Source organism: Hydra vulgaris, chromosome 12, assembly GCF_038396675.1.
Source record: "Hydra vulgaris chromosome 12, alternate assembly HydraT2T_AEP".
Taxonomy (NCBI): Eukaryota; Metazoa; Cnidaria; class Hydrozoa; order Anthoathecata; family Hydridae; genus Hydra; species Hydra vulgaris.
This window is the reverse complement of record NC_088931.1, coordinates 73,320,001-73,333,415: the sequence shown is the minus strand read 5'-3', so window position 1 is coordinate 73,333,415 and position 13,415 is coordinate 73,320,001. Positions and strand designations below refer to the sequence as shown.

At 27.4% G+C, this 13,415-nt stretch overlaps 1 protein-coding gene across 3 annotated transcripts in view; it reads right to left on the bottom strand.

The window, feature by feature from the left end:
- The window catches only part of LOC100212044 (exostosin-2), a 75,663-nt gene that overhangs the window by 45,874 nt on the left and 16,374 nt on the right, over positions 1–13,415 (bottom strand). For all 3 annotated transcript variants that reach the window (XM_065814380.1, XM_065814379.1, XM_065814378.1), the window contains exon 2: positions 50–253. In XM_065814380.1, coding sequence (XP_065670452.1) covers positions 50–253 — 204 coding nt within the window. The remainder of the gene's footprint in view (positions 1–49; positions 254–13,415) is intronic.

The following is a 13,415-nucleotide window of genomic DNA, read 5'->3' as shown; positions in this document are numbered from 1 at the left end:
TTTCAATAAATATTCTTTGATATAATTTAATAGTAGTAAAAATGGCAACCTAAATGTTGGAATTTTTTGAGTAGAAGTCATGGCTTTAGTGAAAAGAGGTATACTAATATCAAATCCTTGACGATAATTAGAAGATATAAAATTTGTTCCAGCAACTATTGCATTACCATGTGCTAAAGACATGGCTGTGTTAATTGATGTTGGATGCAATGGAAACAGGTTAAAAATAACATGATTATTACCACTCTCCCATCTAAAACATTAAAAACAAACACAATAAAATGAAATATATTGTAAAAAATTTATTGTTACAACATTATTATATACTAGCTGTGATGAGCCGTAAAAATCGGATCTAGGTCTAAGGTCTAAGGTATAAGGGAGTTTATTTCACACCTATTTTTATACTTATTCAGCTATTTATCTATTCTCTATTTCTTTACTTTAATGTTTTTTGAATAAATGGTAGAAAAATAATTCATTTAAACATTGCTTTTAGAGCAACAAAAAAAAAAAGTGCACTTTAATCCCATGCTTAGAGCTTATTAGATCTCTTTATTTATTTTGAAAAAAAAGTCTCAATTGAATGAAAACATCTTTCTTTTTAATGTCCTAGATGCGCAGATTAACCATATTGATTGTGTAAACACTTAACATAAGTGTTTACACAATCTCTAACATAGGTAGCAGTTGTGTGACATTTCTGGCGGCGTTTTTCAAAATTCAAGGCTGATAATATTTTATATATAATTGTTATATAATAATATATAATATTTTATATATAATTGTTAAAATATAGTTTTGAACTTTTTGCTATCTATGGGTTTTTTTTTTTTTTTTTTTTTTCTCTCCACAGCAACACTTTCTGGAGTAGCAGGATGGGCCAATTACTTTTTCCTATATTAAGTTTCAGACCATGATTTTTTTTTAGATCATTGACGACTTATTAGGACTAATTACCTGAGCAAATTAATAACATAACTACCTTGACATGCACAACAAATTTCTATTTCGGTGTTTTGATGTTTAAAAAAATTTTAGGCTTTATAAAAAACTTTCTTTCTTTCATTTTTTATAATGAATGATATCTTTACATATGTTATTTATCTATAAAACTTGTTTTTGTTTTGTATTTTAGAAAAATAAAAAAATAAAAAATAAACTTTCAGTGGAAGGATTAGAACCACGGCGCTTTGCTGCGATTCTTTCTCGCTATTGCCTCGGTTGCAATGGTAAGAGTTCTGTGTCAAACACGCTTAAAAAGGCACTACTACTATTAAACTTATCATTATATATATAAATATGTTTATATATAAACAAAAGATAAACTTATATATATTTATACAATGTGTGTATATATATATATATATATATATATATATATATACATATATATATATATATATATATATATATATATATATATATATATATATATATATATATATATATAAATGTATATATGTATATATGTATGCATATATATATATATATGCATATATATATATATATTTTTATATATATATATATCTACTATAGGATATTTATGTGAGCACTTGCTCACTTTTTATGCTTATCTAAATCGATATGGCTTTTTTAGAAAAAGAAAAAGAAAACAAAGAATAATAAATGAAAAGATTGCTATCCCATCCCAAACCCTCAGTCAATGTAGCAGCACTCCACTGCGAGTCAGGCTATTTGTCAGTCGATGTATGTACTGAAGCCCACAGCAGCAGGTTATTTCAGTATGATGACACACTACTCACCTAAATCAGCAGTATAAGATATATACATATGTATATATATATATATATATATATATATATATATATATATATATATATATATATATATTTATATATACTAGAAGGTTATGGGAATTAGTAAGATTTAGAATATATAAGCTGCCTAGTTTAGCAGCTCTAATAATTATGTTAAAACCTGTGTTCGCCAGATGGTATTTAAATAATATAGAAGTACAATAGCACTTATCTAAACGTTAATATGCTAATTTAATAGTAGTAGTAGCGTCGTTTTTAAAGTAGTTTCTAGACTTTGCTACACGCGGATCAGTATTCCACGCGGTCTTTCAAGCAAGGTCTGCAAACAAATTAGAGCTGATAAATTTTTAGTTTCAAGAGGAATTGATGTTGTTCATTGTTTAATTTTACTATAAAATTATAAATAAATGTTTGTTTGTTGTTGGTTGTTTGTATTTTTCTAATTTTTATAACCTGTTTCTTTTTTTTTAAATAAAATAAGACTGTTATTTGTGGACATGTAAATGTATTAAATTTGCATATATTTCAGTATATTTTATATTTCTCTGTATCTATATGTATATTTTCTTTTAGATAAAAAAACAAATAAGGTATAGAAAATAGTAAAATAGAAAATAGAAAAATGTAGAAGAAAGTAAAAAAAATTATATTGGAAGTTGTCAAAAGAATGTTGTGTTATGCTTCTTTTTAAGGTATCTGAATATATATTTAGATTTTTAAATTCTTAAATGGTTTCATCTTTTTTATTACTTTAGATAAAAATATACTAACTGACATAAAAAATATGGATATTAATAAATCCTAAATTAAATTGTTAGAGGTTTTTATTTTGAATAATAATTGTAATAAATTGTTTTAATTTTTGTTTATTAATTTTTGAACTCAATGATAAACCAGTGGTTAAGCTAATGAGTTAAATTGTAGAAGTTTATATATCATATATATTCTAAAGTAATTGCATTTGATTCTTTTTTTTAGATACATTGCTTAACATATAGCATTTTGATTTTTTTTCTTTTTTTTTTCTTTTAAATAGTTAAAATTGTTTTATAGATGAGAAACCAAATAAGAATCAACATTGTGTTTTTGTTTTTATTACCAAATAATATCTTTGTTATTAGGTTTTTGTTGATTTTTACTTGAACATTATTATTTATCTTTTTGTAGATATGTTTACCACTTTGTAGATATGTTTACCATATTTGACTATTAATATTTTGATATTTTTATTTAATTTCTTTTATTTTTTTTTATTTTGGATTGTCGATATTAGGCTTAAATAAGTTATTAGAAGAAATACTATCAACTTAAAAATAATTGATAATTTATTGAAATGATTAGAACTAGGTGAGCTGAAATTAATTGTCATCAAAATATAAGAAACGCTGCTTGGTAAGAAGAAATTAATTTATACCTAAATTAGTATATCATGGTTAGACGAGTTAAAAGTAATTATCACATAAATAAAAGATAGCCCAGATGAGATTAATCATCCATTCTGATGAGACAATCAGAATATATTGTATAGCAAGAAGTGATATTATTCTAGATTATAATTATTTAGGAGAAATGAGCCAGATCTGTCAGCATTGCTGTGCTTAAAAATTTCTTGATCAAATACATTTTTTATGTTGCCATAATAGAAAGGTAGTTTTGCTTCCATTTTCACTATTTCTGCAAGATTTACAGGAAGTTTTATCATAATTCCAATATCAATTTTTTTAAATATATTAGAATTTAATATGCCTGTCTTTATTTTGCTTTATTTACTGATAATGTGGTTTAACCTATGAATCATAGGCCGCCATGTTTTAAAATGTATCAGGTTTTTCATTGTGTAGGTAATCTTAGGCCAGATCAAGATATTCTGCCAACATTATCAACTATATATCTCTGACCGACTTGCAGCATGTAAATTTTAGAAAGCAATAACATCGCAATCAACTTTGCTTACAAAATTTAGTGTTTTATATATATATATATATATATATATATATATATATATATATATATATATATATATATATATATAGATGTTAAATGCATCTGGCTACTGTCTTGTAGAATGCCTCCTAGGCAAAGATTTAAGGGGTAAATAGATTCTATCTGTTGACCAGCTTCCCACCCCTTCTTCATCTATTAGGCTGGCGCAGATGTATTTTTAATACACTGTTTCCAGTTTAGGATGTTGAATGCTGAATCTTCTTGACTCAATGCATGGGTTTTGCTTGTGTCTCTGTTTTTATGACTAGGCAACTCATTCTATTATCTCCTAATGAGGGTACAGCTCTAAAACTTAGTTTTAAGGTTCTAAGGCCGGCTGGTAGTCAGGTTTCCCAAACTCTGTGGTAACTCTCAGAGAGGCTAATTCCATCAACAGCTGAAAAATATCAAAGTAATAACAGTGCCATGTTGCGCATGGATAGTGTCCCTGTCTGTACTTTTGGTGAGCATTGCGGAGGCCACATTTGGAGCCCTTTGTTACGCCTTGCTTGGGCTATTAAACAGTGTTCTGAGTACTATCTATGCTTTGAGTCAAGTTCTTCAATCTAATTTTAAAATGAATAAAGTACCAAAAACTATAAAACACAAAAAACCATCATCATCACCAAGTTCTCTAAACCTATCATTCACTAATATTCATGGTCTTCGAAGTAACTTTTCTTCTGTTGAGTCTTATCTCTTGCAAAGTTCACCAGACCTACTTGCTCTTTGTGAGACTAATTTGAGTTTAGCTGTCTCATCTTGCGATCTTAGTGCTGATGGTTATCTTCCTTTAATTCGTAAAGACACCAATAGTCACATGCTTGGCCTGGGCATTTACATTCGTAACAATTCACCCAATTGTCATGAAACTAGATTTGAATCCACACACTATTCTTTCATGTGCTTTCGTTTAGCACCACTTCACTCTATTGCCTTTCTCTTTGTTCTTTATCGCTCTCCTTCATCTCAAGACTGCACTATTTTTGATGTTATTTCTGATCATATTGACCAAGCCCTCTCTCTTTATCCATCAGCTAATATAGTTGCTGTAGGTGACTTTAATGCTCACCACTCTAAATGGCTTGGCTCTAGTGTCAGTGATTCTGCAGGCATTAAAGCTAACAACTTTTGCCTTTCTCAATCTCTAACTCAAATAGTCAACTTTCCAACTCGCTTTCCAGACAACCCGAATCATTTACCTTCTCTACTCGACTTCTCAGGTTATGAAATCTCGTATCTCATCTCAAAAATAAGGCTCTCGTGACTTCTGGAGAATCTTTAATAGTACTAATAATAAGGGCAAATCTATAATTCCACCTCTCTTGTATGGTTCAGACTTTGCTACCTCACCTAAAGACAAAGCTGAATTGTTTGCTAAAAACTTTTCATCAATATCATCTCTTGTTTCCACTAGTTGCGTTCTACTTGATATTGCTAACACACAGGTTGATCCATTGCTTGACATTCGTATCACTCCAGCTTCTGTATCTAAAGTGATTTCCTGCCTTGACTCTTCTACAGCTTGTGGCCCGGACAACATACCTGTTATTGCCTTGCAGAATTGTTCTCCAAAGCTGTCATCAATACCCTCAAAACTATTCAACAAGTGCTTATCAGAGTCTTGTTTTCCAGCCTGCTGGAAAGCAGCATCTGTTATCCCTGTCTTCAAAAATTCTGGAGAGTGATCTGATTCGTCTAACTACCGTCCCATTAGTCTTCTTTCCATCATAAGCAAGGTTTTTGAATCTTTAATTAACAAACACTTAATTTCTCATCTTGAATCTAATAACTTACTTTCTGACCATCAATATGGATTTCGATCTTCTCGTTCTACAGCTGATTTGCTAACAGTAATAACTGATAGGTTTTATCGTGCATTAGATAAAGGTGGAGAAGTTAAGGCCATCGCTCTTGACATTTCAAAAGCTTTTGATAAAGTTTGGCATGCTGGTCTTCTCCATAAGCTTTCTTCTTATGGTGTATCTGGCAACATATTTAAGATTATTGAATCCTTCCTTTCCAATCGTAGCATAACAGTTGTCCTCGATGGACAGCACTCTTCTTCTTATTCTGTAACTTCAGGGGTTCCACAAGGTTCTATCCTTGGCCCTATACTTTTTTTAATTTTCATTAACGATCTTTCAGATATTCTCGCATCTAAGATGACATTGTTTTCTGATAATACTACTATTTATTTTTGTTGTGATTAGAAGCCAACACTCTCTGATTGCTTAGAGGGGGCATCTGAGCTTGAAAAAGATCTCACTTCTACTACAGCATGGGGCTCACAGTGGCTGGTGAACTTCAATACAAAAAAAAATCAACTTTTTTCAGCCAATCGTTATTGCAATAATTTAGATCTTCCTATATTTATGAACGGTGATGTACTCGATGAGTCATCTACTCTTCATCTTCTAGGATTAACTCTTACTTCCAATCTTTCTTGGAAACCATATATCAAATCAGTTTGAAAATTAGCATCTGCTAAGGTTGCATCTCTTTATTGAGCTTGACACTTTCTTACTCCGAATTCTATTCTCTATCTCTTTAAATCTCAAATCCAGCCTTGTATGGAATACTGTTGCCATATCTGGGGCAGATCTTCTGACAATGCCCTTTCTTATTTAGACAAGGTGCAAAAACCTGCTCTTGCAGCCAACCTCCAACCATTATCACATCGTCGTAATGTTGTTTCTCTTTCTCTTTTCTACACATACTATAATGGGCACTGCTCTAAAGAGCTAGCGGCTCTTGTGCCATCTACTAAAATTCATTCTCGTGTTACTCATCATTCAATTAAGTCTCACCCTTTTTCTGTGACTGTTCCTAAGTGCTACAAAAACGCTTATTCGTCTAGTTTTTTTTCTTGAACATCAGTTCTTTGGAATTCGCTTCCTTCATTTTGCTTTCCTGATTCATATAATTTGCAATCCTTTAAGTCGTCCGTCGATTGTTATCTTGCTCTACAATCTTCATCTTTTCTTTTTCAGTAACTTCCAACTTTAATTAGTGGCTGCTTGCAGCCTTGTTGGAAGCGAAGATGTTTAAAAAAATATATATATATATACATATATGTGTATATATATATATATATATATATATATATATATATATATATATATATATATATTAATATATATATATATATATATATATATATATATATATATATATATATATATATATATATATATATAATAAAAAATATTTAACCTAATTTGGGGTAATTTAAAAAAGTTAATGACTTTAAAAAATAAAATAATAAATATAATTTTTTTATTTTTTAAAATCATTAACTAAAGTCTAATATAATTTTAGAAAATATAATCTAATTTCAGAAAATTTGATATAATATACTCTTACAAGAACAAATAATATATATTTTGTTAAGATTATAATTTAAATTATTTTTTAATTGTATTATAAATATTTTTTGAAATTTAGTAGATTCATCTCAAAAAAAAAAAAAAATATCCACAATGACATCTTATACTGAAGCTGTAATGAAATAAACGCAAATGAAATAAATCATCAAGTCTGCAGACGGCAGCGTTTATTATAAAGACTCTGTGAACCAAGAAAAAATGGAGAAGGCAAGCTTCGACTAAAACAGCAATTTTAGTTTATCATTATGCATTTATTATTTAGTTTTAATCAAAAAAACTTGGTCTAAACATTTTTTTAAATATGAACACAACTTGTCTCAGCACTTGGGAATCCCTTTTAATGGATTAAGTACATCACAGTAAATTTATCTATCAACTAAATAAAAACAACTAGTTAAGTTACTCATTACAAATACTTAACATGCTTAAAGACATTTACTTGCAAAAGTTAGCCATAGAAATGTTTCTATTTGTATCCAATATGTTGTTAACACACAATAAGGTTTTAATTAAAAAATATTTTATAAAGAAATTTTGAATAGAATATGAAAAATGCGATACATTTTTTTTTTATATTTTCATTTTATTTATTTTCATTTATTTATAGCGATATCAAGATAAAACGTTTTCATAAATACGCAAGTTGTTTTTAGAGAATTAATTTTAAAAAGAAATTTAATTGAATAAAAGAGAACTTTAGCCTTCCAAATTTCTCTTATTCAAATAATCTTGAATTTGAAACTAAAAAAAAATTTAAACTCAAAAGAATTTTAGCACTCGCTTACAATATTTATAAATTTAACAAAATGGAAACTGCCATGATGTTTGTAATACCCAGTGACATAGAAAAGATCATTCATGAAAATCCAACATACATAGCTAGCTACTGTAACAATATCAGATTTAGAAGATAATGCAAGTGAAGAGAAAGTTTTATTTAAATCGTATACATTTTTAATAGTTAAATAATTTTGTAAAGGCATCATTATTTTTTGCTTCTTTAAAATAATTCAAAAAGTAAAAACATCCTATTGCAAACAAGTTCAAAAAGTAGACACATTCTATTGAAAACATTAAATGAGTAATAAAAATTAAATTATAAAAAAATTAAATTGAAAAAAACAAGTTCTTCTACAATAAAGTGTTTCTACTTTTTAAAATATTTTTTTTCTGGAAAAAAAAAATATATATATTATTAAACTTAAGTAAATATAATTTGACTTATTAAACAATTATGTATTCATTTATCAATTAGAATAATTACTTACTTCCTTTTATTTTAAATGTGTTTTATGTTATTTATGTTATAAACTGTATAAAACAGCAATAAAACAACAAAAAGTTTTTTTATATTAACACAAACTATTTATAACTTTGCAGATTTATTGTTGTTTTATATAGATTTTAACAATGACTATTTAATACGCTTAAAATAAAATGTGTTTTATCGTCAGCACGAACAGGGTTTTAAATAGATATTTATAACTGTTTAAAGTAGTTTATATTGTATAATATTTATTATACAATATATTTATATATTGTATATATTATTATAATATATATTTATATATGTAATATTTGCATTTTTACTTTTACTTTTTTATGTGCCATGTTAAGTAAAAATAATTACCAAAAGTAATATAATAATAGTATTAAATATGTTACTTGCCCATTACACTATAACTGGAACTTAAGCTTTTAAATTAGTACTTAAGCTATAAATTATAACAGTAACTTAAGCTATTTTAAATCCTGCAAATGAGAATATTATAAGATATTAACTGAATATGAGAGATAATATGTTAAAAAATTAGCAACTAAAAACTAATGAAAAAGAAACAATTTCGTACTAACGCAACCCCCTTACCACAAAGAGGCGACAGGGGAAGGGGTTTTTGGGGTCCCTTGGTAAAAAACTTTGCTTAACTTGGGTTTTTATTTTGAATTGCATACAAGTGCATATAATAACAAAAGTTTCAATACTTCAATAAAAATTCCAAACTTTGAACACTCAAAAATAAAATAACTTTACGTCAAACATAATTAAACATAACTAGACATTTTCACTGGTAACTTCATTTTGGTTAAACTTTGATTAAATTCTATCTATTAATGACTATTATATCAAAAATTCAAAAACACTAATTAAAATTTAAAATTTAGAACGTTTGAAAATTAAACACCTTTACATCAAATAATTAAACAAACTAAACATTTTTACTGATATCTTTGATTCAGTCAATCTTCAATTAAATTTTATTTACTAAAAATGTCAAAGGTTGATAAAAGAAAGCTAACAAGTAGAACTATAACAGAAAAAAACATAATACTAAGAGAACTTGACAAAGGTGAACCATCTTATCAAAGAAATATAGCATGCCAAAGCAAATCTTTTCTGGATGGTGAAAAGAAAAAAACACAATATATCATAATACAATCTTGATATAGATAATATAATCTTGATAAGTTGGGCATTTTCAAAAAGTCAGACATAATGAGAGCTTTGCTTAACTTGTACATTTGCTACAAGTTAAGCAAAGTCTAGTAAGATTCTGAAGGGGTATTAAGCAAAATCAAGTTAAGCAAAATTTAGTAAGATTCTGAAGGGGTACATGTAAATTGTCCGACTTAACAAGTTAAGTCGGACAATTTACATATACCCCTTCAGAATCTGAGTTAACAGGATTCTACTGTAATAACAATTTGTTATCTAAATACCCTATAGTAGAAATATATATACACATAGGCACAATTGCCATAATACAAAACTAGGCAGCTGCCTAGGGGTGCCAACTGAAAAGGGGTGCTTAATTATTTAGTTTTTTTAAAAAATTTTATCAGACATTTTTTTATATTTTATCACATATTCAAAACTAATTTTGAATTTACTTAAATTTTTTAAAACTATTTCTATGACTATATTAAAACAAACGCCAAAGGTTTTAGGCAATGGTAGGTATGAGTGTCCTTAAACGAAAAACATTTGCGCAAAAACTCATGTTACATAACTTGAATGTTGTGTAATAAAATTACGTTGTGTAATAAAAAGTACTGGTTTCTATTATTACTTACACGGTGTATTTTTGCTTTTTATTAAATCAATACATTAACAAAACAACAGATAACTAGCATTTACTCTAGAAATATTTTTGTTTTATTTTCTATTAAGAACTACAAATGCACTACTGTAAATATATATATATATATATATATATATATATATGTATATATATATATATATATATATATATATATATATATATATATATATATATATACCATGAAATCGAGTTCAGTCACCATTCAACTTTGGCCATTTAAGAAAAAATATTTAAAAAAAAAGCATGCAAAACTCTAACTTTACAAACTTTTTTTCCCGAATAATATTAAATATCTGTTATTACTTTGCAAATGAGAATCTATACAAAAAATGTTTTTTTGCAACCAGCTGAAATAATTCTTTAGAAAAACAGCAACTTTGAAAAAGGTATACTATTAAAATTATAAGCAAAGTATTAAAATAAATGATCAAACTTAAACTTAGTATTATTAAGAACTACCAAATTAATTGTATTTACAAAAAAAAATTTAATTTTCGAATATTAACTACTTTTGAATATTAGTGAATATTAACTTTTTTTGAAAATTAGTGAAATTTTGAAACTCTAACTTCTGTCATTCATGGGTAAACAACGAAGGAGACAATTAGCAGAAATGTTGTGAAAAATGTAAATATGGACTAGTGTTGCAAATTTAAAATTTACAGATAACTTTATCTGTAAATTTACCATTACCTGTAAATTTTGACACTTTTATAATAGATGCTCACTAAGGTATTATGTTTAATTAAAGAATTTGTTTATAATTTCAAAACTAACCTATTTTAAAATAAAATTTACTGATCTATTTTAAAGTAAATTTTGATTTCAAATTGCGATGAATCTGGCCTTCAATGTGATCAAGGCAAATTTAAGGTAGTGAGTCAAAAAGGTTTAAAAAAGCCTAAGAAACTTTGCAGTAGCAAAGTCACTGAATATCAAGTCACAAGACTTTTTTACTGTGATTAGGGTTAGGAAGTAAAAAGAGCACCAGACTTCTTTTTACGAAGGAGCACGTTAAAATATATTTTACTCCTAGTTATCAATTGCACTTAGTTCTTAACTTTTACATTTGCTGTTGTGATTAAATTCTAGTATGATTGATTGTCATATAGTTTAGCAAACTCTGCTACTGAAAAGGAGGAGGTATGGTAACTCTAGCTGTGATGCGTTTGGGACATTCTTGCCTGTTCAAATTTTATTCCAAAATGTAAGGCCAAATGTAATAATACTTATGAACTTGGGTATTTATATTAAGAAGCATTTAAAACAGATGCGGAAAGAATCCAGAAAACTTTGACAAACTACTATTTGAATTTTGTCCAAATGGCTTCTAGCTAAGGAGTGGCCAAAGGATGCTACCTATGGTGTCGTGCAATCTGGCTGGATGGAAGGACCTACATTTGCTAGATGGTTTGAAAAGACATTTGTTCCACATTCCTGCAAACTTGAAGGTTTCAAAGCTCTTTTATAGATGGCCATGCTTCAGATGTAACACTGGAACTAATTCACTTAGCAAAAGAGGAGAGTATTATTATCTTTAAGCTACCAGCTCATACATCACACTGTCTTGAATACATCTAGACGTGGTGTAGATGTATTCAAGACAGCGAAAAGTGTGTAGATCTTGCTATTCTACTTTGGTCGGTGATATGTGCAAGAATTACCAATAAACATACAAAGCTTATTTAAAGTAAATCACAGTGTTTCACAGGAAAATGTGCAATCGCACGCAATTATATGACCACACAAAAAATACTTTGTTTTGGCAATTTGACCACGGCTTTTAACTAGAAAATGACAGGTGCCCCGGCCCCAGCAAAATTATAAGGTTTAGCAGGGGTTGATAGCCTGGGCTAGAAAAAAATTTATAATTCTTTATATATTATAAATTATACTTATATTTACTGTTTATTAAATTCTGGCATATATATATATATATATGCCAGTATTTAATAAATAGGGACAGATACAGTAAAAGAATGCAACTAGTTGAATGAGAAGCAAGAATGAGTTTATTGTAATAGGGATAATAGCTTGTTTGAGCATTGACCATAATTAGAGAAATAGCATAAAAGAGGAAGGCTAAAGCCTGCTGCTGCTGATGACAATGATGATAATAATGATGATGATTGTAAATGTAAACTAGTAAATAATTACACATTAAAAAACCATGTCATTCTTTGTTTTAACATTTGTACATGTTTTTTTTAAATTTGTTTCAAAATATTAACATTTATCATAAAAAATACATAGTTGTACAAAAAAAAAAAAAAAAAAATTTATTTTATACATAATATAAAAACTCATTCAAAGTGTTTTGTTACTTCATTAAAAAGCGTTTTATTAATATAAAAGCATTAAAGATCAAACTTACTTAATTGCAACGGCTTTCAAAAACATTTGCGTTTTATTTTAAATTAAATTTTTTTATAATTTTAAATGTATTAACTTCAATGATTTTTATATTACAATTCATTAAAGAGACATTGAATTCATTAAAGAGACATAAAAACAAAATAATTTTTTACAAAAATATATGTATATACAAATATATATATATATATATATATATATATATATATATATATATATATATATATATGTATATATATATATATATATATATATATATATATATATATATATATATATATATATATATATATATATATATATATATATATGTATATATATAGAACCCTTAGATGTTGTCCGAAAGTTTTTTCCATATTTTGTTGACAAAAAGTAAAAATTAAAATGCAAGACCGGAATTTTTTTTTTTTAATAATGATAGACTGCCTGCCCCAACCAAACCCTCAGTCGATGTAGCAGCACTCCCTTGCGGGTCAGGATATTTGTCAGTTGATGTAGCAGCACTCCCTTGTGAGTCAGGCTATTTGTCAGTCGATGTAGCAGCACTCCCTTGCGAGTCAGGCTATAAGATAGTCGATGTAGCATCACTCCGCACATGATTTACAGTAAAAAAAATAAAAATAAAAACATTTTATTAAAAAAAATTAAAATAAAAACATTTTATTAAAAAAAATAAAAATAAAAACATTGTTTATATTGTTAAAAACATTCAAAACGTTTTAAAAACATTCAGAATGTTTTTAAAAACATTCCGGTCAATTAAATTTGCGTTTTTGTGGTTTTTTTAA